Source organism: Aedes aegypti, chromosome 1 (genome assembly GCF_002204515.2).
Source record: "Aedes aegypti strain LVP_AGWG chromosome 1, AaegL5.0 Primary Assembly, whole genome shotgun sequence".
NCBI classification, from domain to species: Eukaryota; Metazoa; Arthropoda; class Insecta; order Diptera; family Culicidae; genus Aedes; species Aedes aegypti.
The window spans coordinates 22,512,885-22,536,364 of NC_035107.1; the positions used below are offsets into that span (position 1 = coordinate 22,512,885).

Sequence of the window (23,480 nt, forward strand, 5' to 3'; positions counted from 1 at the left end):
ATGTTAGACTTCGAGGACGCAAAGTCAATTATGGAGTCGAGCTGCTGTGCAGCCACTTCCATCGCAGAGAGCCCATCTCTACTTTTATTGATGGCCCTCATCAACCACGCTCCATCCATAACTTCACCCGATGCGTTAGCCGGGGATGAAATATGGTTTCCAGCCTCCTCCTGCTTCTACTCTCCTCAACGGAGATCTAGCTAGCCCACTTCTTGCGAAGGGGTTCGCTTCCCTACTACTGCTACTACCTGCACTACTACTACTATTCTGATTATTGTTTGAAATTGTACTCATTTTTGGATCCCACGAGTAGCACGGGAAAAGAGGTTCACCACGCCAGAGCCCTGCATTAACGCGGTAAGGGACAAAATACTGTGAAGGGTGCCCAGGTGCCCCACAGGCTCCGTTAATGGCCGAACATCTTTTTCACCCCTTCGACCATTCATTCCTCAGCACGGTTTTTCGCATCACACCTTGAATTGGGGTTACCCCGTTTGGTGGACTCTTACCACCGGAACAGGTCGTCCGTAGTTCTATTCTATACGCCGGAACTACACGGCCATGTGTTTTGGTCCTTCGGCAGAAGAAATGTGACACTCCTGGTAATGAATTCCGGCCCATGGATTGTTGTGAGTTTTTTATACTAAAAATTGTGCACAAAGTCAGGTCCTGGTACAGCTCAATTCCTCGTATACCGCGTAGCCTCACGTATATCCTGAGCGGCTACCACGACCGTTGTTTCCAATTCCATTACACTCTCTCTCTCTTCTGTTAACCACATCACATAGCCGTTGTGTTCGTTGGGACTTTCACATAAATTGGCCCAAAATTGTGTAACGTCGCCGATCTCCGGAAGTCCCTCGCCATAGTCGATCTTGTCATTTCAGATGTGGTTGTAAAACTCCCTCTCGTTCATGTTGAACTTCCGGCTTTGTTCCTTCTGCTTCGAACATCCTTCACTTTCCAGTCACAATCGTTTCAGAAGAGCACTCAACAGCTGTACATGGGTGTCGAGGATCTCAGTAATGTCGATTTCTCTGAGATCTCCGAGCTCTGCGGGCCTAACAATTTTAGCAACATGACGAACTAGCCTCGTTGATCGGTTCCCTTGTTTGTACTGTGTTAATCGACCAACCTTTGACCGCATTGTGGCGATCCGGCTTTCAAGGCGTCGCATCCATGCGGGTTTCTGTGCGTTGGGGCGTGTGCCATCTTCTCTTTGCGGGCGCGTTCGCAATCCCAACAACGTAACTAGAGCTTCTGCAGCTGAATACACGATAAACTGCAGATCCTCAAGGTTCTCCGCGGCTTCTAAGTACTGTGGCAGAATATCCTGATTTAGGATGCTTACTGCACTCGTCATCGGGTACGAATACCGCAGCTTTGATATCCGACTATGGTTTTTATTATTATTATTGTTATTATTATCTCCCCTAGCTTGGTTTTGATATTGTCCTCGGTAATATCTAGACCGGAATTCTCAAATTCTCTCTTCTGGAAGTCCTGGAGGAGCAGAGTGCCGACCCACTCTTTGAAGATTTCAATCCTTCCCCACGTAGCTGGTGTGCGGTGGAACGATTTGATTGACATAGTTGCAACTATGTCCACACTGTCACATGTGGCAAGGTTGGTCCTGATATGGTCACAAGAGTGGACGCATCCGTTCCTCGATGGCGGCGGATTTCCACGTGGACCAGTTGTCCCGGCCAGTGACTCGATAGACGGAAGACTGCTGACTAGACCTATTCATATATTCAAAAATGTCTGGAATCTCCTTAGTCAACCAATACTATGATTTTTCATTGCAAAATGAACTTCTGGTTAAAATTTCACTCAATTTAGAGTAAATTTAGGTTTGCTTCAAATCAATTATGTGTTTTTGGGCGATTTTCAAGCTTTAAACAATCATAGCTACCGAAAGAAACATCAAAATTCATCGGAAATACCTCTACATAGTAGTTTATCCAATTCTACGAGCTTTTACCGAACACGATTTTAAGATTGGAGCAAGTTTTAACATAGTTTGGTTGAGGTTTGTATCTCAAGGTTCTTGAAAATCTCTTTTTTCGGGAAGTATTTTCACTGCAAAGCATGCCCGCATGAAAATTTCGGAATTTTAATTTCCAGACTTGATGACTATGTATATTTTAAAGTCAATCTCGTTCAAAGATACCATTTATCTTACGAAAATAAATCGTAAAAAATAGGTAATTATGAAGCACATTTGTAAATCCACTGTGGGTGAGCCAAGAGCACCACCGTGAGCTTCAAACAATACAAAAAATGAACACGTTAGCACTGCCTTTTCTAAGTTGTTGATGATGATTGTTTTCAAATCGTTCTAAATGATCAGTGAAATGCGATCAAAACAATCATCACTCGGAAAGAAAAAGCAATGCTAACTTGTTCAATTCATTCGTTTTCGGTACATGTGTCATACATGATTTAACTATCATCAGGTTGCGATGCGGTGTTCGATCTTTGGGCGTTTATTGTAATGTATTGCCTTAAGCAACATGTAAGCTGTTGATGGTCAATGAATTCATAAATGTGTTATGTTTGATTCCCGTTGACCAGGGCCTGAAAAAATAATGTCAATGGGTGTTTTATATATCATGTATCTTGAGAAAACTGTAAATTCTAAGTACTGTGGAGAACAAATTTGGATCAAACAATGTTAAAACTCAATTTAATCTTATTAGCGTGTTCGACAAACTTTAACAGAACAGAATTAGGTTTCAAATAGTGGTAATAGCAAGTGGTTTTGATTTTCCACACGCTAGTTATGATTTTTCAAACCTTTAAATAAGCCCAAAAACACATTTTCAACTTGAAGCATACTTAAATCTTCATCAAATGAGCTGAAAATTTGACCAAACATTGTTCTTGGTATGATAATTCCGAATACTGCTTGACCCGTAGATTTCCAGACATTTTTATAAATATGAACAGGTCTACTGCTGACGGTTGAGATTTGATACGGGACTTGATGTGGCTGCTGCGCGCCTTACGAAACTGATTGAGGATCACTTGCTCCATTTTCAGTGGACATCGCGAAAATTTCTTCTGCTGGGCTCACAACCTTTTGAATGTAGCCGTAAATTAAACTACTCTGTTTGACGGTTGTTAGGGAAGTGAAAATTTATTAACATAGAAAACCTTAGTGTTGGGTCCCAATTGTTATCACAACACCATGGAAACAACCAATCTCAAAATTGTATATTTTTAATCACAGCAATCCTTGTATGACTATATAAGGGCACCGACTGACACCTCAGTCTTCATTAGTTATTTCACGGCATAAAAAAATAACAAGGCAGGCTCTTCACTGATGTAAACATCAAGTTTGGTTGAAATCATGTGACGTCACTCCTATCGTACCATATACCATCCGGACCACTAGATCAATTTTTTTGAAAATTTGTTCGAGGTGGATAGGAATGACGTCGTCAAGTAGCTGTCAGTTTTCGGAATATATCACCTTCTTAAATATAGTACACCGTGAGTTATTTGACTTCCAATAAATTAACATTTAATTATAGCAGTAAAGTCAAGCTCTTTTCATTCCGGAAATAATCCGGGCATAACAATTTGGCGACGAAGATGGGATTCAACGAAGCGTTGGAACCCAACCACTATCCGCTTCCAACACCGGAGGAAATCTTCGCCCAACTCAACGGCAGCAACGTCTTCAGCGTAATAGACCTCTCCGATGCGTACCTGCAGCTCGAGGTGGATGAAGAGTCCAAAAAGCTGCTCACCATCAACACGCATCGTGGGTTGTTTCGTTTCAATCGCCTGGCACCCGAAGTGAAATCAGCACCTGGTACATTCCAACGTGTGGTGGATGGAATGATTGCGGGCATGCCTGGCGTCCGCGCTTTCATCGACGATGTCATCGTGTTCGGAAAGAACATGAAGTCACACGCAGCTTCACTCAACCTACTCTTCCAGCGACTAAAGGAGTATGGCTTCCATGTCAAAGCCGAGAAATTCCACTTCTTCCAAACACAACTCGGTTATTTGGGGCATATCGTGGACCAACGAGGCATCCGTCCAGACCCCGAAAAAGTGAAGGTTATCGTTGCACTCCCACCGCCAACCAATGTCTCCGAACTTCGATCGTACCTGGGTGCGATTAACTTCTACGGCAGGTTCGTGCGCAATATTCACGAACTGCGTCATCCGATGGACCAGCTGCTGAAGAAGGACGTGAAATGGCGATGGACTCCGGAATGCCAGAAATCTTTAGATCAGTTTAAGGCGACGCTTCAATCAAATCTGCTCCTGATGCATTATGATCCCAAGCTTCCAATCGTCGTGGCAGCGGACGCATCAAGCACTGGCATCGGGGCAGTCATCTTCCATCAATTCCCTGATGGCAGAATGAAGGCGGTGCAACACGCTTCGAGAATGCTCGCCCCCGCGAAGCGTAACTATGGACAACCTGAGAAGGAGGCTCTCGCGTTGGTATAAGCGGTGACGAAATTCCACAAATATTTGTTGGGACGACATTTCACACTGCTGACCGACCACAAACCACTCCTGTCCATCTTCGGTTCCAAGAAGGGCATTCCGCTACACACTGCGAATCGACTTCAACGATGGGCTCTCACTATGCTGAACTACGACTTCGAGATTCAACATGTGTCTACAAGCGAGTTCGGATGTGCAGACCTGTTGTCCCGGCTGATCGACCGAACCAAGCAACCCGAGGAAGAATACGTCATTGCAACACTCAGCCTCGAGGAAGATCTGGTAAGCATCCTTTCCGACGCCGCCGAGAAGGTACCTGTTTCTTTCGCAGTGCTGCGGAAGGCAACATCAACGAACGCCACACTCCAAACCGTCGCAAAATACATCCGTGACGGTTAGCCCAGCTGCTCCAAGAATCTTCCCGCTGCAATTCAATCCTACTTCCAACGCCGAGAATCGCTCAGCGTTGTCGACGGTTGCATCATGTTCGGCGACAGAGTCGTCGTCCCCGACGAGTTACGACGAAGGATTCTGCAACAGTTCCATCGAGGACATCCGGGAATGGTCCGGATGAAGGCGATTGCACGAAGCTTTGTGTACTGGCCCGGCATCGATAGCGAAATTGAAGATTTCGTCAAGCGCTTCAACCCGTGTTCTACTGCAGGCAAGACTTCTACCAAGACGACACTGGAATCCTGGCCCGTTCCTTCCAAACCCTGGTCGAGGATCCATATTGACTATGCAGGTCGAGTAGATGGGGTCTACTTCCTGGTAATAGCGGATCCTTATTCCAAGTGGCCCGAGGTGCACGTAACCAAATCGACGACAACGAAAGCCACGATCAAACTGCTGAATCAAACCTTCGCAACATTCGGCATTCCAGAGGTAACCGTTTCGGACAACGGCACCCAGTTCTCAAGCCACGAATTCCAGAGTTTCTGTACCAGTCAAGGTATCCGCCACATTCGCATCGCTCCGTATCATCCACAATCGAATGGCCTAGCCGAAAGATTCGTGGATACCCTGAAGAGAAGCCTTCGGAAAATCCGTTCAGGGGGAGATACACTAGAAGAAGCTTTGGTCACATTCCTGCAGGTATACCGCTCCACTCCAACCAGTGACCTGGACGACAAATCACCGGCCGAGATGATGTTCGGCAGACCGCTACGCACCGTTTCATCATTACTCAAGCCAAGCAGAAGCGAAGGAGAAATCATATCCAGAGACAAGGCGAAGCAAAACGACGCTTTCAACCGGAAGCACGGCGCAGTCAAGAGAGGTTTCCAGCACGGAGATACCGTGTTCGCCAAGGTTTATCAGGCAAACTCCTGGCAGTGGGAACCAGCAACCGTTATCGAGAAGATTGGATCTGTAAACTACAATGTGTTCCTTGAGGAGAGAAATCGCTTGATACGGTCGCATGCCAACCAGCTAAAGACACGTGTTCAGGAAAGCAGTTCAGCAAGTCAGCCTTCTCCACTATCGATATTCTTCGATGGTTTCGGACTCCCAACTCCGGTAGAGACATCGCCAACCGGCATTCAGGACGAACTTCCAGTGCCGCAGCAGTTCGAAGAACCACTGATGGCCAGTCCAGATATATCCTACCCGACGGAAGATTTCTCAGAGGATGAAGCCGGAAGCAACGACGGGTGCATAGGCGAACCAGCCGTGGACGCAACTCCGAATGCAGCTCCAGTTGCAACGGATGTAGCAGCCCGACCGACTACACCAATCCTGGAGAGAGGACGGCGCATGATTCAACTTCCAGCCCGGTTCAAGCCATATTGGATGATGAAACCTTAAGGGGGTAAATGTTGGGTCCCAATTGTTATCACAACACCATGGAAACAACCAATCTCAAAATTGTATATTTTTAATCACAGCAACCCTTGTATGACTATATAAGGGCACCGATTGACACCTCAGTCTTCATTAGTTATTTGACTTCCAATAAATTAACTTTTAATTATAGCAGTAAAGTCCAGCTCTTTTCATTCCGGAAATAATCCGGGCATAACACTTAGCCTTCTATGATTGTTTTGTGCTAGACTGGACGCATGGCGCCTACTTTTTCCGACAGAATCCTATGGATTCGCTCCTCTAATAGAAAAGCATCGTTCTCGAGATTGTTCTCTCGGAGAGGTTTTTTTTTTTATTTATTTATTTTATAGGCACTCCGTGCTCGTGGCCACTACTGTGCCGGACTCAGTTGATCTGTAGCTTCTTTATCGATACAGATCTATTTTCAACTTATCTATATTTACATCTAGTTTCACTCTCTCCTACTCTTTTACTCTCACACCGAGCAGGTAGGAGAGAGCTCTGCTATTAGTGAGGCTAGCTGCCTGCGAAGAGGATCAGTTTGTCTCAGTCACCATCTGATACTGACGGAGGATGGATGTGCTCCCCAAAGCACGGTCCTCCATGAGGCGTCTTCTGGTGGCTGGGCGGGTTTTTTGTGGAGGGGCTGGGAATCGAACCCATGACCTTCCGCTTATGGAGCGAAAGCGTAACCTCAAGGCTACAGACCCCCCTATCTCGAAGGGGTTCGCCTCTAGAAAAAGGAATCTTTCTTTTTATTCGTCTCTTTAAAATCTTTTTTTATCCTCTCGAACAGAAAGAACCGGTTCGCGTAGAATCGCCAAACGGATTCTTGTAGATTTTAGAACGGATTATTTGTGAGACCCCCGGAGAGAAATCCATGAGAGGATTTTAGAATCCAGGAGAGAATTTTCGTCATTTCCCGGGATGGATTCTTTCAAATTCTGTAGAAATCTTGGAAGATCTGCGAGAATCTAGCCGAAGTTTAAATGTTGTTTTGTAAAGTATATTACAGTCTCTCGTCTCCATGGAAACCAAGGATTCTTATGAAAATTCTCCAAAGAACAAAAATCCTCGTCGTAAAATTTAAAACTTATAAATAAATAAGCGGAATTCTCACAAGATTCCTACAGAAGAAAATAAGAGTTTGTCATCACTTTTGAGCTATAGATGCAGCCCACTGCTAAGTAGCCATGTTTTTGTAGTGAGTATAGATGGACATGTTTAAGTTGCCGAACATCGAAACATTGCTAAGCGTAGCAATACATGACTTCAAAAATTTTGTCTTCATAAATTAAAATGACCTTTTGCTAGCCATCCTTTTCAGACAATGGGCCGTATGAATAAAAATGTAGTAAAGTGAGTTTACTACATGATCGGTAGTAAACGCTAGATGTGGAACACGAGTGGAACATGTTTGTGTCATTTCTCTTTCTACACCTTTCGAACATACTACAAACAACGCGTTGCTATGAATAAAGGTAGCATTTACTACAAAGCTACTGGTAGTTTGCTTTAGAGGTTGCTACTCATGCTTTGAGATTGTTGAAATGAATGGAATAATTAAAATTTGAGTAAATGTCATGGGAAAACGATGTCAGTTTTGATATTTCGAAAGGTATTTTAAGATTTCCGTAAAAAAATTGATATTTCGAAAAGAATTTTAAGATTCCGATAAAGAATTTTTAATTTATTTGAGAGACCTGGTATTCTTTCTGACGTTAAGTCCCAACTGGGACAGAGCCTAATTCTCAGCTTAGTGTTCTCATGAGTACTTACACAGTTTTTAACTGAGAGCTTTCAATGTCAATTGACCATTTTGCATGTGAATAATGTGTGGCAGATACGAAGATACTCATTACGATTATTATGTTCAATCTGGCATTACGATAATTATGTTGTTTCTTAGGAATTCTCGGATGTCGGATGGATTTCAGCTAATTATAAAGTAATTCTTAATTTTATGTAAAAATCCTGACATCCCAGATTCTCTGATTTCCTTTGGAATTCTGGAATACCTATAGTAATTCTGGGTTTCCGATATGCATTCTAGATTTGTTATAACTATCCTGGGATTCTGTAAGCCATTCTGGGATTCTTTTGGGAATATTGTAAATCCGGTATTTGATCTGGCTATTAATCTCTTGAAATTATTCGGGTATCTTTAAGACGGTATTTCTGTAAGAACCTCTGAAATTTCAGTGAGATTCCTGCAAACTCTGGTCCGAATCTTTGGAATTCTTGTAAACTTTAGATCCCTTTGATTTCCAGTTCCGTTGGGATTTCGGAGGAAATCTTCAATTATAGTATAAACCTTTGAGTGTCTGAATGTAAAAATGTAAAAGAAAATCCTTAATTCAACCACTATTGTGAGAATTTATTTTCATTTCTAAGAATTCCAGGGATACTACCAGGAAACGTACCGAAATAACGAGAATACCACAGAAATAATAAGAATCCCATATCCATCATCGGAGCTCAACATGCTGTTTTTCTTAATTCACAGAGGAAGCTCAAAATTCTACCGCTATTTCATTAAATTCTCAATACTGGAATCTTGAAAATGTTAGGAACTTTTTAATGTCACAATTGCTGTAATCTCAAGATTCTTTCATAGGATACAGATTTCTAGCTAAAATCCTAAAATTTTCAGAAAAATCCTTGTTTTTAAAATCATAAAATTCACATGCACATAAAGGGAATGGTGTAAAGTTACATAACCAACATGAATTTGTGTTCATGATCGATTACGCGATTCATAGCGGGAATGTAGTAATATTCATATTTTCACATGATTTGTCGTTTATGCATCGACAAATTTGGCATATATGCATGATTTTATTGATTTTAAGTGTCACTCTGAATGGAATTTTCTTAACGTGCAGCATCACTCTGCACTCTGAATATAATTTTCTTAACGTGCAGCATCAGTCACTGCTCATGTTCGAAAGTAGTAGGTACTACATGTTCGAAAGGTATTTTATTCATATCAAAAGTGTAGTAAACTTTGTGGATTTTGTTTTTGAGTAGATGCTACATGTAGTAAAGTTCAATGCTTTTTATTCATACCGCTCAATATGTATGACTAATGAAAAAAGAGAAAACCCCTTTGAATCAACCACCGGTACAATGCAAATGCATGTAGGTAGTAGTAAAACCATTATCCAACGCAAATCCTATTATTCTCTATTACCTCTAACCACGTGCCCACAGCCTGTGCCTTTTGTTCTATTGTAAACTCTACAAGTTTCAAACGCCGAATAATGGAAACGAATGAGCTTATCCGAACATCGATTCGCATTGCGGAAGCAGAAGACACTGCAGTTAACTAGTCAGTCAGTCGGTTAGTGTCACGAAATCGATCAAACCCGTCTCATCCTCGTCCTCATCCGAGCAGGCGAACCGCGTGTTATCTCCTCCCATCGCCGCCTGCTTGTTAAATTTAAAAAGTCCGCAAAATCCGTTCAACTGATACCTACCGTCGTGTCTTCGATAAGATAAGCTAAAGATAGTCGGAATCGTCGGTGGAGGTCACCAGAATGAATCGTCGTCCTCGAACCGCAATCACTTTCAATCGGAGCTCCCAGCAACAGCAGCAGCAGCAGAACGGCACCGGAATGTCCTCCATCGAGCAAGAATCCAACGCTCCACCCCCTTCCGAGCCCACCCTGGTGACGGTCCGAGCCCTGGAACGGTACGAGAAGTCCTCCCCGGTGAGCAGCAGTTCCGATCGAACCTCGACGACGTACACAACCAACAAGCCGGAACCGAGCACCGGTCGCCAGGATTCGGCCAGTTCCTCGCTGGGGGACAAACGCAAATCGGTCGTCTACAGTGATGCCAACTTCAGCATCACGCTCCACCACTACGACAGCATCATCAGTGAACTGAAATGTCCAGGATGTGCCCAGGCATTGTACGGACCGATCTACTTGTGCCAAACGGGACACAGCATCTGTTCGCAGTGTTCCGGCCGGATCAGCGCTTGTCCGCTCTGCCGGAAGAAGCTGACCGAAATGCGAAACTACACGCTGGAAGCGATTGCGGCCAAGGTGCACTTCCCCTGTACTCATGCGGCGCGGGGCTGCACGGTGCGGTTGCCGCTGGAGCTGCTCTGGTGGCACAAGGATCGCTGTGGATATAAGGTAATTTTGGTCGAATCACTCCATGAGAATATTTTCTATCTAATTCGCATCCTTTTCTACAGCAAATCGAGTGCTTCATGGGTAAGGTGTGGGAGGACTGCTCGTGGCACGGTTGCGAGAAGGACTGGATCGGCCATTGCGTAACCGAGCACCAAGACAAGGTGTACAACCTGCCGGACATTGTACTGACGTGGAACTACGCGGCGGACAGTCAGCGGTGCATTGCGCTGCAGTCGGTTATCGCCTACTACGTGATTCGGGCGTACGGCGAGTACTTCAACGTGTACCAGATCTACGACCAGAACAGTAGGCGTACGATTTGGACGGTGATTTGTGCATCGAAGGAGGCCAAAACGAGCCACCGGTTTGCGTTCGAGCTGGAGCTCTATTCGCCGATTGATAGCTCGAAGCTGTTGGTTCAACGGTTCCCGTGCCACTCGGAAAACGACGCGGACTTCTTGAAGGATGGGAACTGTGCCAAAATTCCACTGGAGGAGGCGATACGGTTCATGACGAAGGATAAGGTAAGTGGCGATTAGATTGGTAAGAAGAATTAAGCTGGAGAGCTTTCTTTGTGGATCAACGTTATCTCAGTCATTGTTACGCGCCCTCCCACTCCAAAACAAATGTCGCATGATACTGTGAATGAGTAATCCGTTGAGAGAAGATAACGACGGGAGGCATCACAAGCTTCGATTGTCAGTTGCAGCCATAAACCACGACATGATTCGTTATCGTCGTAAATGTTGCTTTGATTGAAGTTTCTTATCTTTTTTTTGGAATGTTAGGAACTGCTGCAACGACGACAACATTCCAAGATACCTTAAGATACGGTCGGTTGTCATATAGTTCCAAACAATTACCATCCATTTCAATTTTTTGGTTGGTTATCGCCAAACATCGTCGATTTCATGCAAAATTGACCATTTATCGTAGGCTTCTCTGACATTTTTCACATATTTAGTAAAGGGTAGTTTTGAACAGCTAATGAGAAATCTGTTTTTGACTATATGATATATGTTCATGTAAACGAAATAAATAATTCATGTAAAAATTGATAGTAACCACCTAAGGGTTACCCGAATCTTGTTTGAATAAGGAGTCATGCACAAATTACGTCACGCTCCGAGGGGGGGGGGGTAAGGGGTCAAGCCAAGCGTGACAAGTCTTACAAAAATTTCGGAGGACTCATACAAAAAACGTGACAAAGGGGGTGGGGGAGGGGGTCAAAAAAGTTGAAATTTAGCGTGACATAATTTGTGTACCATCCCTAAGACGTATTTTATCAGGTTATCGGCTATCTAAGTGAGGGTTGTTTGGTTGTTCTCTAGAACCTCTTATAATGCGACGGAATTTTAGGATTTATCAAATCATGCATATGTTTTTCATAGATTTTTTTCCCAATATTTTCACGACTGTTTGAAATTTTGTTTTTTGAATTATAAACTTTAGATAGTGTTAAAGATCGTCGGAGGATTCTGCCAAAATTTTTAGAATAGTAATTCTAACTGTAGTTTAAGAAACAAAACTACACTGTTCTGCCACAACGTGAAGGATGTTTAGCGGGTTTCAAGCTAATTAATTTGCACATTACCAGTGACGAAATTGATCTATGACAAAATTCCTGTTTTTTTGATGATATAATGGGTCGATTTTTAGAAATATTTACGGTGAATTCTTTTGGTCGTTCTTTGTAGATTTCAAGTGATATGATTATTAGTTAATTCAAGGTAAGATCTTTTGTTTATATCATGGACGGAGCTTAATAAATAGCAAATTACATAGGATAACTTTAATTTTTCGTTGTGATTATTTGTATTTTTCTGGTAAAATGATAGCAGTCATTCATATTTGCACAGTCGACGTAAGCGCCAATATGACCAAAATGCATATTTTTCATTGATATGCATTTTTTACCTAATTGGACATACTAATCGCGCTCATTTGTTCGGAAATATTTGAACCATAAAATGAAAACGCATTGAAGTGAGCACATACACCAACTTATCCGGAAAAACAACCGGTTTGCAGAGTGTTTATTCGGATAGTTTTGCGTATAAACCAGGTTGCTGGACAGTGACCTGGTGTTTACGTCAATGCATCCATATAATAGGACGATATTCAAAACTGATGAGGCTCTTTTTCAGGGGTAGTAAAAACGAAATTATGAAGCAAAGAAAGCACCACGGAAAATGCATTAAATGCAAAAAGTTATACCTATAAGCGTAATGTTGCTTGATTTCTAACAACTACTTTTTAGACCCAGTTTCCAAATTGCGAATAATTTACGTTTTTCATTATTTTCCATACGTTTGACAAAAGTGAAAAATTAATCAAAAAATCTCCCAGTCAAATTTTAAATTTCAATCTTTAGTAAATGCACAGACCGAAATTGTTGAAAAAAATCAAAAATGCAGCTTGGAACACAAAAACGCATTTTTACAGTAATGATAGCGCTGGTGGTTACGTCAACCATGCATATATGAGCAAATGAGCATTAAGCAGATACAGTCAACTCTCCCTTACTCGATAATTTAATCATAACTAGTGGTCCCGCAATCTTCGTTTTGCCATCAAGTAGGCTGTTGAAAAACGCCCTGGATCGTCCTGTACGAAATGACAGTTCCTTTCACGCTCGCTTTTCCGACTTTATCGGTATTTTTATCGGAATCGGACGAACTTCGCTTGCATTGTCAGTCAGCAGTTTCAGGCAAAATATTTGGTTTGAGATGCATTAATACAGATATTGGAGCAGTTTTGTAAATTAAACCACACAAGAGGGTCCATAATACGCATTTCGAGGTGAGTCCATAATATGCACGTCGGCAGCGAGCCGGATTACATAGGAATCAAATGGAGGGTCCATAATAGGAAACGTCAAATTTGTAAACATTCCTATTATGGACCCCGGGAGGGTCCATAATAGGCAATCGGACAACAGTTTTCCAAATGCAAATTTCGCTGGAAAAATCGAATGATTTTGTATGTTTCATGTTACAGTATGCATTGAAACCCTACATAGGAACCAGTAAGGAAAATTCGCCACAATAAATCGGGTTGAAGTTCGTAGCTTTGCCTTATGAAACCAAACTTTGAAAACAAAAAAATTGTCTCGCGGCAACCTGGAAAACACATACATAATAATACTAATATGAACCATCAGTGGTACGTCTGTTTGTCTATGCTACTAGTTTAATGATGGTTATTATTTTCTGCAATCATTTATCTGAATATAAAAACTAGTGTCTAGTTCTTAACACATTCATGATAAAAGTGTTCATAATGACTGCGAGTGCAGTAAAATTTATCGAAGTGGTTTAACTTTTCTACTGTAACATTCTTGATCGTAGTGCAAAATTGTAGTTTGATTATTTTTTAATTATTTAGTTATGTTAACCGATAATAAATGGTAACAAAAATGAATTATTATGAATGTAGTGTGATGTAATTTTGATGAAAATGTAGCTGTGAAAGTGAAGTGATATAATGGAAAGTATACATATATTATGTGTATTACAATAGTTAATGAGTAATAATCGTTAAAAACAAAAGTGACGACAGCAAAAGTGTGGTAATTACACTACCCGCCATAAGTATGGAATCGCATCATCTAGTATTGCAACACCTCAATTGAATATTGCAGCACCCCCCAAAAAGTTTAGCATCACCCATAAACTATAACACTAATAACGCAATATCTTGGAAACCTTACTTTCTAGAAAGCTGTGGTCTTCAGCAAAGTTGTTCAGAAGCCTTACGGCGTTCATCAGCTGAAATTTTTAATGCGCCATTTTGCCGCTACTTGGCGCTAGTGTGCATGTAAATTAGTCATATTCTAGCAGGCTCTAGCTCAGTGCTTCCCAAACTTTTCCAACTTTCGCCCCCTTGAGGCCAATATTAATCTGGAATCGCCCCCTGATATGTGATTCAAGTATTTCAATAAGGACAAAAAATGTATTCGACTCGCATATCCAAAGAATCATAATACAATAACTATTATGTACATTTAAAAATATTTTCTTAAATATCGGTAACCTGGGCTGTAAATTATAATTTCGATTTTAAAAATATCTTGCGTACATTACAGGCTACTGATTTAGTCGAAAAAAGTTTGGTCCAGTTTAAACTTAACAAATGTAATGTATTCATAGGCGCCTTGTGACGTAGTTGGGGGCGAAGTTGTCCAAAACTGAACCAAATGCAATGTTTTCCAAGCAAACGCATTTATTTTTACTCGAATACGTCATTGTGAACTGCAATGATTCTGTTCGCAATTGTTCGTTCTCGAAAGATCTCACCCCGTGAATTGTAATTTATCTGCTATTTTTAAAATTATTTTTAAATTAGAATAATTTTCAGAAATTGTGAGTAATAAATGCCTAACGTTTCTAACGCTTTTCTTTAACCAATCAAAAACTCTGAAAATTATATGAAAATCCAGAATGTTTTTCAACTCATTTTTCAATTCAATCTATCAGAAGGGTGTTTTTCTAACACCAAGAAAAACTCGATTTTTTCGGACGTTCTGGAGGTATAAATCCAACACATCTCTGAAATTTCTTCAAATTTATTGAAGGGACCATCGACTTATGGAAATATCGAGTCATGGAACAGCAATGCTATGAAAAGCTGCTTGAAGAGACCATCATAGTAACCATGAAATTTGATTTTTAGTATGGTTCCATGAGTCGATATCGAGTAATGGAACATCGACTCATGGAGGTTTAACTGTAGAGTTTTTTTGTCTTTGGCATCGCTGGAACGCAATTTTTGTAGGCTAAATTTTCCAAAATTTGTTTATAAAATGATTAAAACCATCACAAATGGTACAGTAGATTTTTTTTGTAAAAAGCTGGATGCCAGAAATATTAACTTCCAAACCTTAAAGTTCACATACAAAAAAGACCCTTATATATATCGGGAAACTGCAAAATCGCGTGAAAATCTCAAATGCTGACCATTCTCAAAACTCACATGAGATTTAAAAAGGTCAATGAATAACATAAATATTTTGTGTATGACAACCATGTAATGTTGTCATAATAATTTTAAAATGACCATGATTAGAGATATAAGGATCTAAGGTCTAATAGTCCTGGAAATATTTAAGTTTGGAATTGAATCACCTTCAGATGTGTGTCCTTCAAAGGTTATGAGGAATTATTCTCAAATGCTCCCATGTTAGCTTTTTCGCTCCCCAAATTCTGTTTTGCAAATTTTCGCCCCCTTGAGCCTGAAAATTGCCCCCAGGGGGGCGAATTCGCCCACTTTGGGAATCACTGCTCTAGCTCATGAACCTGACCACTTAAAATGTTCGTGTCTTCAGCAAAGTTGGTCAGAAGCTTAAAAGCAATGTGAGGCAGCACTGATTGGTTAGCAATTTTGACGACGGTGGCTCTGCTTCTAGCGAAATGATGGATCCGAAATTTGAACTGAATGTTGGAAATAACTTTAAATTAAAACTGTGTACGATTCCTTAAGGCATTTAACAAAATGTCAAATTTTGATTATTTTTTTTAACACATAGTAAACAACAAGTACTGACCCGATTTTGTCAGCCCCCGATTTTGTCAGCCTGTTTTGAATTTATCAAAAAATTGTTTTCGCCATGTATTACCACATTTTTATTCAAATTGATGATGATGTTTAATGTCATGCACGCATGGGCGTAGCCAGAGGGGGCAATGGAAGACCAGAGAGCTCCGGGTCGCGATCGGAGTAGGCTAGATCCTCCGTCGGGGACTAGACCGAGTAGAGCGGGCGTAGCGTAGTATCGGTTAATAGTCGTCGGGGCGCCTGCAAACCGGAAGCCATCCTCCAACCGGAATTGCAGAACCGACCCTGGCACTTGGCCGACCAACGTCTAGTCGGAGTAGGCTGAGTCCACCACCGGGGTCCAGCTGAGTAATTCGCGAAATAGCACCGGCAAATGGTCGTCGGGGCGCCTGTGAACCGGAAGTTTCCCGCCACCGGAATCGCAGGGCCGACCTCGGCATCTGCCCGGCCAGCTTCGGAGTAGGCTAAGTCCACCGCCGGGGACTAGTTGAGTAGATCGCGTTGTTGCACCGGCAAATGATCGTCGGGGCGCCTGTGAACCGGAAGCTTCCCTCCACCGGAATCGCAGGACCGACCTCGGCATCTGCCCGGATAGCATCGGTTCGGGAGATCTTCCGCCGCCGGGGAAATCTTCGTCGGAGTAGGATAGATCCACCGCCGGGGACTACTCTGAGTAGTACGTAGCGTATCACCGGCTTGAGTCGTCGGAGCGCCAGCGAACCGGAAGCCATCCTCCAACCGGAATCGCTGGACCGACTTCGGCACTCCACCGGCCTGTATCGAATCATGAAGAAGCGCGTAGCCGGAGTAGGCTAGCTCCACCGTCGGGGACTAAGCCGAGTAGCATCGATCGTCACAAACCAGTTTTGGGTCGTCTGGGCGCCAGTGAACCGGAAGTCATCCTCCAACCGGAATCGCTGGACCGACCTCGGCATCCAACTGGTCAACAAGGAGAGCTCGAACAGCAGCAGCGGAGAACAAGTCGTCGTAGAGCAACGAAGTGCACATGAGCGTCCAGTAGAAGATCAACAGAGCTCTGACGCGAGGCCAGCCCAAGGGAAGTATGCGTCGTCGCACAGAAAGCTGTCCAAAGTCCTGGCGAGATGTTCAACCGCCAATTGGGCAAAACGCTCCAACAGCGAACTAGCAGAACAGTTAGAGGCTGAGATTGAAGAAGTGCATGAGCACAGAAGTGCATGAGCACAGCCCTCCCCCGATGAAGTTGCCTGATGTAGTTCCGGGGGAGATCGAGGCACAGGAGCAGTAGGGAAAGTTTTTTAGTGGTTAAGCACGCCTAACGTGAGTCCCACACCGTGCCAACACACAACAGGCCAGGCTTTTGAAGCTTTTTTGAACCCTACTATAAAAAAAAAAAAAAAAAAAAAAAAAAAGAGGGGGCAATGGGAATGCCTCCTCCCCTTTGGACGATGCTAAAAACAATATTACGGGAATTCATCATGTGTTTGTATTCTTAAAAGATTGTCTCCAGCACTCAAATTTATATAATTGATACATGATGATAGATTGGAAAACTTATGGAGTATACCAAAAAATCAGCCTTTTGAAAAATATTTTGCCATAAATTATTCGAGGGGTTTATCAAATCTGTTGGGAAACTCAAACAGGTTCTACAAAATTTATTGTCAGCAGAATATTATCATTAAAGTAATCGGATAAAACTCCTCGTATTTCCCCCAGGAATTCCACTCGAGATATCATTCATAATCCTCCATGTATTTCTTCAACGTGTTTCTGCAATTAGTCCTGAAATTATTCTATAAATCGTTCCTGGCTGTACCTCAAATTTCTCCAGAGATTCCTCAACAAAATTTAAAGGTGTTTTCTGGAGATGAGTCTAAAAATTCTTCCATAAAAACTCAATTTAGTATGCCAAATATTAAACTTCACTCGAGTCGAGAATTGTCACTTCACGCCACTCGTAGAATTAACCCAAATACTGTTTCAAAAATTAATCTATGGATTCCTGTTGAAACTTTTATTTTCAAAAATTTCCAAGCAATAATTTTATAAATTGTTCCAGAAACATACTGGGTACACCGAAAGGGATTTTCGTCTAAATTAAAATTTCTTTATGCTTGAACTTGAACTCGACCACATACTTCACTCAATTCTAATAGAAAATTTTTATTTTTCAAGTAATTACTTCAATAATTATCTTCTTTTAGTCCTTGTTGAATTCATTCAAAATTGTGTGAAAACTCCGTATGAAACATTCTTTGAATTATACTAAAATGAATTCTAAGAAGAACTTCAAGGAAATTATTTATGCTATTTCGAAGGAGTTTCTAAATCAAGAGGAATTTTAATATGAATTTCTTTAGGAATTTCTGTGTTCTGTGAGAAATTCTTAAATAATTCATCGATAATGTATAACTAGGAACTCAGGTGGATTCCATTTGTCTTACTGGACAAAGCAAAATTGCCGATCAAAGGGACCACAACGAATCGAATCTTTGGAATTTTTCCAATAGGTAAATCTGCAAGACTTTAAATAGACCCGTCACTCAACATTGAAATAAGACGCGTTTAGGACTTTACTTAGCTTACTATGAAAAAATACGGTGGATATCTTGTATAGTTTTATGTTTCATGCAAAAAGAGTGTAATGTATAATGATCGTTTTGTCGTGAAAATCGTGAATGAAATATTAAGAACCGATCTTCTCAATGATGAAAAACCTGGCTACGCCAATGGTCATCGACCCCTTAGGGACCGTTCAAATATTACGTAACGCAACAGGGGGAGGGAGGGGGTCTTACATAGTGTTACGGTTCATACAAAAATTTAAAATTTTCTATACAAAAGTTGTTACGTGGAGGCGAGAGGGGGTCTAAAATTGACAAATTTTGCGTTACGTAATTTTTAAATGAACTTTTAAAAGTCCATGCAAGTTCTTGACGCGGTTCACAAGCAATCATTAACACGTCAAAATTTGAAAAACAGGAACATAATAAAATGACCCGATTTTGTCAGGTTCCCCATTTTATCAGCCTGAAATTCATCGAGGGGCTGACAAAATCGGGTCCTCACTGTATTATATTCCACAATGTTTTGAATTTTGTCTATGTAAACAGGTTCGTAGAAAATGCCTTCTTCTAAATATTTGCTGAGGATACGAACATTCTAGGTGGTCAAGATCATGTGCTAGAGCCCGCGAAAATATAACCAAATCTACCAGCACATCTGAGAGAGAGGAGACAGATGGCTTAGATTGCGACCTCCCAAAAGACAAGGGAACCTGTCATAAACTGCCACTGGAAAACCACACATTTGAAGAGCAAAGCGTAAAATACCTTCAAAATTTAAGTAAAGGTAATTAAATTTTCTAGGTGTTTTTCGATGACTGCACATTTTAAGGCTAAGTAGCCCGTCATTCGTTTTGGCAACAATGATGACTTTTCAGCTTGCATTTCAAAGTGATAATACTCAGCCTTGATAATTTATATCGACTTGAAAAAGTATCACTGTACGCGCCAACATGCATAAAGTATGCTGATACTTTTTCAGGTGTGTCAGTGAGATGAATTAGCAAAAATCATCAATGAGGCGAACAAATTTCAATGACGGCCTACTTCGCCTTAAATAGTTGAATACTTAAATATACACGGGAAAAAATTCTGTGGTGAAAATTATTATTTTAGCTGATTACGCCCATTCTTGAAACTACCATGGGATTTCAGATCAATTTACTATGTTTACGGTACATCCCACCACATTACTGGTACATTTGACAGAAATAATTTACAACAATCTGATTTCAACTACAGACATGGTAAAATCAAGCGAAATGATTGTTGCCTATGGTCGAGGAGATCGTGTTGTCGAGGATGCATTGTATTAGTCTTCGATTGACCATTCGTTCTATGAACTTACTACAGCAGCTGGTCAATGAGAAGGAGCAGTGTCGCCATTGAGCAGGAATGGTTCTGTCTTCCTAAATTCGACTGTATTTTTAGCAAAATTCTAGCAGACTTTTCATTACTGTTACCTAATGCAAAGGACAATTCGGCAAAACAAAAGGGTGTGTTCATTCGATCACCTGGGCAAGTACACGGAATTACTATGGATTTAACGGTAGTCGAAAAATCGTCAAGCTGAGTAAAATCAACACTATAACCGCTTCGAAAGCATAGTTTAACGGAAAACTAACAAGAATGTTCATAATGTTTAGTCACTGGATATGCCGTTCCCGTGTTATTGACAATAGCGTTGATGCCGCCTTTCTCTTGTAACGCGTTCATGCTTTTCCCAGTTTGGAAGATGAGCTGACACTGCTTATACCGTTCAGAAATTCGTCCCGCGTCGTTTGCGCTATGCAGCACGAATCATCTCAAAGCATGCGTTGTTGTGTTTAGAACGGTAGTACGCAGCTAGTGTTTCGACGTTAGGGTGATCTTTCGGAATCCGCTTTACTTGTCTTATGGCTTTCCTCTTCAAGCTGTCTTGAATTCAGGGACAATCATCTTAGCGCCCAGCGTTTTGGCTTGTTTTGGAATGGCTTCAGAAGCTGCAGTAAGGATCGTGCTAATCGACCCTTGGGGTGAGGTATCATCTTCTATAGGGCTGATTTCAATGGTTTTTTTTTTGAAAAGTTGCCAGCTAACGTGATGCGCGTTGAAATCTCCCAGGATCAGGTGAGGTGGAAAAGTTGATCGAGGAAACCGGACAACCTCTGCTCAAGGTTCTTGCAGTCCGAAGTTAGTATATACATGCTGATCCAGTTGTATTGGCCTTGTAGAGTTTGTTTTCCATTATTGTTGTGTTTGATCTATGAATCTTCTGAAGGGCAATTATCAAGGATGTAGACTCTGCTATGAGCAGTTGTAGATCAGCAAGGTTATTGAAATAGCCTTTCATATCCCACTGTATCGCTAACGATGAATGCTTCGTCTTCTTGCCACTCGCGTTGTCTTGGTGTACGGGAGAGATTCTTGTTAGCGTCTGCAAGCTAGTTCAACGGATTTTTAGGGAGTCTCAAGACTGGAAGGAAATCACAGGCATGAGCAGCCAAAGGAGATCTTTCTAGCGGTGAGGATATTGAGTGCGCATGAATGGAGGTCAATGAGGATGAAGGGTCAGCAGCTGGAATAGCGGCGTTGTCGGTTCTGTACATCCATTGGTCATATTTCTGCGCACCCGATCGAGCATCCGGAGGGATAGGGTTATTAAATTGTAACTGAGCTGGCGCACCTCTCTCCTGTCTAGGAGCCAACAAATGCCGGAGGTTGTCCTAACGATCCGATTCACACGAGGTTTTCACGATCGAGGCTTTTTCCTTATTTGTTCTATTTCCTTAGATTCCTCATCGTCCTGGGGAGTATGAAGTTATCATGCGACCCGTTGTTTTTCTTACACGGCAAAGGCTTAACTCCCTCGCTGACCGTTGCAGAGGAGTTCGCCGGAGGTTCTCCACCAGTTCTGATTCACCAAAGTTTTCAGCACTGATGGAGCCCTGGCTATCCGAAACCTTATCCTGCTAGCTTGTTTTTCTTGTTCCGTCGAAGTCCAGGTGGGGGAGTATGAGGTTGCTACGCGACCCGTTTTTTTGGAGTCTGGGTCTTTAGGCATAACATTGTTTCATTAAGAACAAACATCTTTTGAAAGCACTAGGGTAAACAATCTTCGTCTAATCGATATCTTTCTCCGCAGATCCTGTACTACCGGATCCGGATTGTCGAGGTCACACCATGTCGCAGTCGCAGCTTGGTCCTCATAAGCCCATCACATAAACTAATCAACCCTACACCGTCGATCGCTCAGCTGCTACCCATTGATTACAACGTCACCAAAATCGAAAACGTCAACATGAAAGCCGTCCCGGAGACGGATATCATTGTGCGGGGTTCTTCACTGTCTGACCTCAGCAAAATTTCATCCGCCGATCAGGTCACAATCCAATCAACGTCTTCTTCCTCTTCGTCGAACTCATCGACCCTGCGAGATCCAACCGAGGCAGATCTCCCGGAGGAAGATCAGGACCTTGACGCGAAAAATGCCCTGAACCGAGCCAACTCGCTCCCGAAACCTCCCCGCGTCCAGATCCGAGTGGAATCGAAAACCGAACACCAGGAACAGCAGCAGGAGCCACAGCAGTTGGTCCGATGTCGGCTGGTGGAACGCCAGGAGAGCATCAAAATGCAACCCATATATACGGGGAATGGGGCTGCTGCCACGGCTTCGTTGTCTTCCAAGCGTGAATCGAAGACGAAGGCGTCCACCGAGAGTCTGAATTTGAAAGGGTTGTCCAAGTTTTACAACATTACCAGTTACAAGGCGTCCAAGCTGTGGAACAAAAAATCGCCCAAAGCGAGCGATTAAGGACGATTTTGGTTCGTTGCAGTACGAACACTTTCTTGAATAAACTTATGTAATTTATTGTATTAACGAAGACTTAGAGTAGATAAGGTGTTCTGAATAAATTTTCACTGTTGATTATGATGGATTGTTTCTTATCTTTTTAAGACTGTAGGATATACCAAGAGTTAATCATTAATATTAACTTCTTTTTTTCGATCGGCCAGCTATTTGTTCATACATTTATGATTTTTTTGCAGTTTTCAGGAATTCTATTTTAGAAGATCTTCCTGCAATTCTTCAAAGTATTTCGCTAGGAACTTTTCCTGTGAAAGATATTCTTCAATCAGAATTACAGGAATTCGTGGCCTGTTTTGAATGTAAACCCTTTTTTATGAAGAAACCCAAAGTTTGATCCGAATATTGGAACTTAGGTACGTATTTCCAGCAGTAATGTTCTCTTCGCCATGGCGCTAAGGTGCACTTATATGCTAAAAATATTGATGTAAATTTTAAGCCGTATAGGTTTAAGAAAACCAACCATTACGAAGATAAGAAAACTGCCGAAAATACAACAAGTCACCCTATTTTTGTTGGTCAAAACCTCTTTGAGAATTTTAAACCACTTCGGGAATTTTTAGAGGTTTGATGGACGCTGTCGTTTGATAGAAGCGTCCTAGCATAAAAAACTTTCTTCTGCAAAGTTGTTCATTGAAATGTTTCTGACAAATGTCTCGAAGACGCCCATTGTTGTGATTGACGTTTTTTGACATTTAAAGAAATCTTATCATCAAACACGTTTTTGGCAATTTTTTACTGTTTAAACGTGAAAATATTGGTCTTCTTCCTTTGATTTTTTTTTAATTTTCTTTAGGAATTAATTCCGGTATTTACCTAAAGTTTGCTTCAGAAACTCCAAAGATTTATGCTAGTGGTTTATACGAACATTGTAAGGAATAAGAAACTACACAACGTAAAGAGGAGGGTGGACATCCAGAACCAAAGTTCTGCCCAAAACAGCGGGATTCTGTAGGGTTTCAATGCTTCACATTGGGAATTAAATCCCTTTGAAAGGGTTCTGGACAATTTATCTGCTGACCAATTTTTCGCAGTTAACTTCATCACTTTCTCTTGCACTTCACACTGCTCTGCTTGAGCTTAATA

At 41.7% G+C, this 23,480-nt stretch overlaps 1 protein-coding gene across 1 annotated transcript; it reads left to right on the forward strand.

Moving 5' to 3' along the window:
• Positions 1-9,623: 9,623 nt before the first annotated feature.
• On the forward strand, positions 9,624-22,462 carry LOC5567112. The gene is made up of 3 exons (XM_001651438.2): positions 9,624-10,445; positions 10,508-10,969; positions 21,672-22,462. The coding sequence occupies exons 1-3, from the start codon at positions 9,840-9,842 to the stop codon at positions 22,338-22,340; spliced, it is 1,737 nt and encodes a 578-aa protein (XP_001651488.2). The 5' UTR covers positions 9,624-9,839; the 3' UTR covers positions 22,341-22,462.
• The last annotated feature ends 1,018 nt before the right edge of the window (positions 22,463-23,480 follow it).

What these genes read in the sequence shown, in the direction of transcription:
- LOC5567112 (XM_001651438.2), top strand. Translation starts at nt 9,840, where the DNA reads ATGAATCGTCGTCCTCGAACCGCAATCACTTTCAATCGGAGCTCCCAG. An exon ending in AGGATCGCTGTGGATATAAG is followed by an intron (nt 10,446 to 10,507) that starts GTAATTTTGGTC and finishes CCTTTTCTACAG; the next exon opens with CAAATCGAGTGCTTCATGGG. An exon ending in GGTTCATGACGAAGGATAAG is followed by an intron (nt 10,970 to 21,671) that starts GTAAGTGGCGAT and finishes CTTTCTCCGCAG; the next exon opens with ATCCTGTACTACCGGATCCG.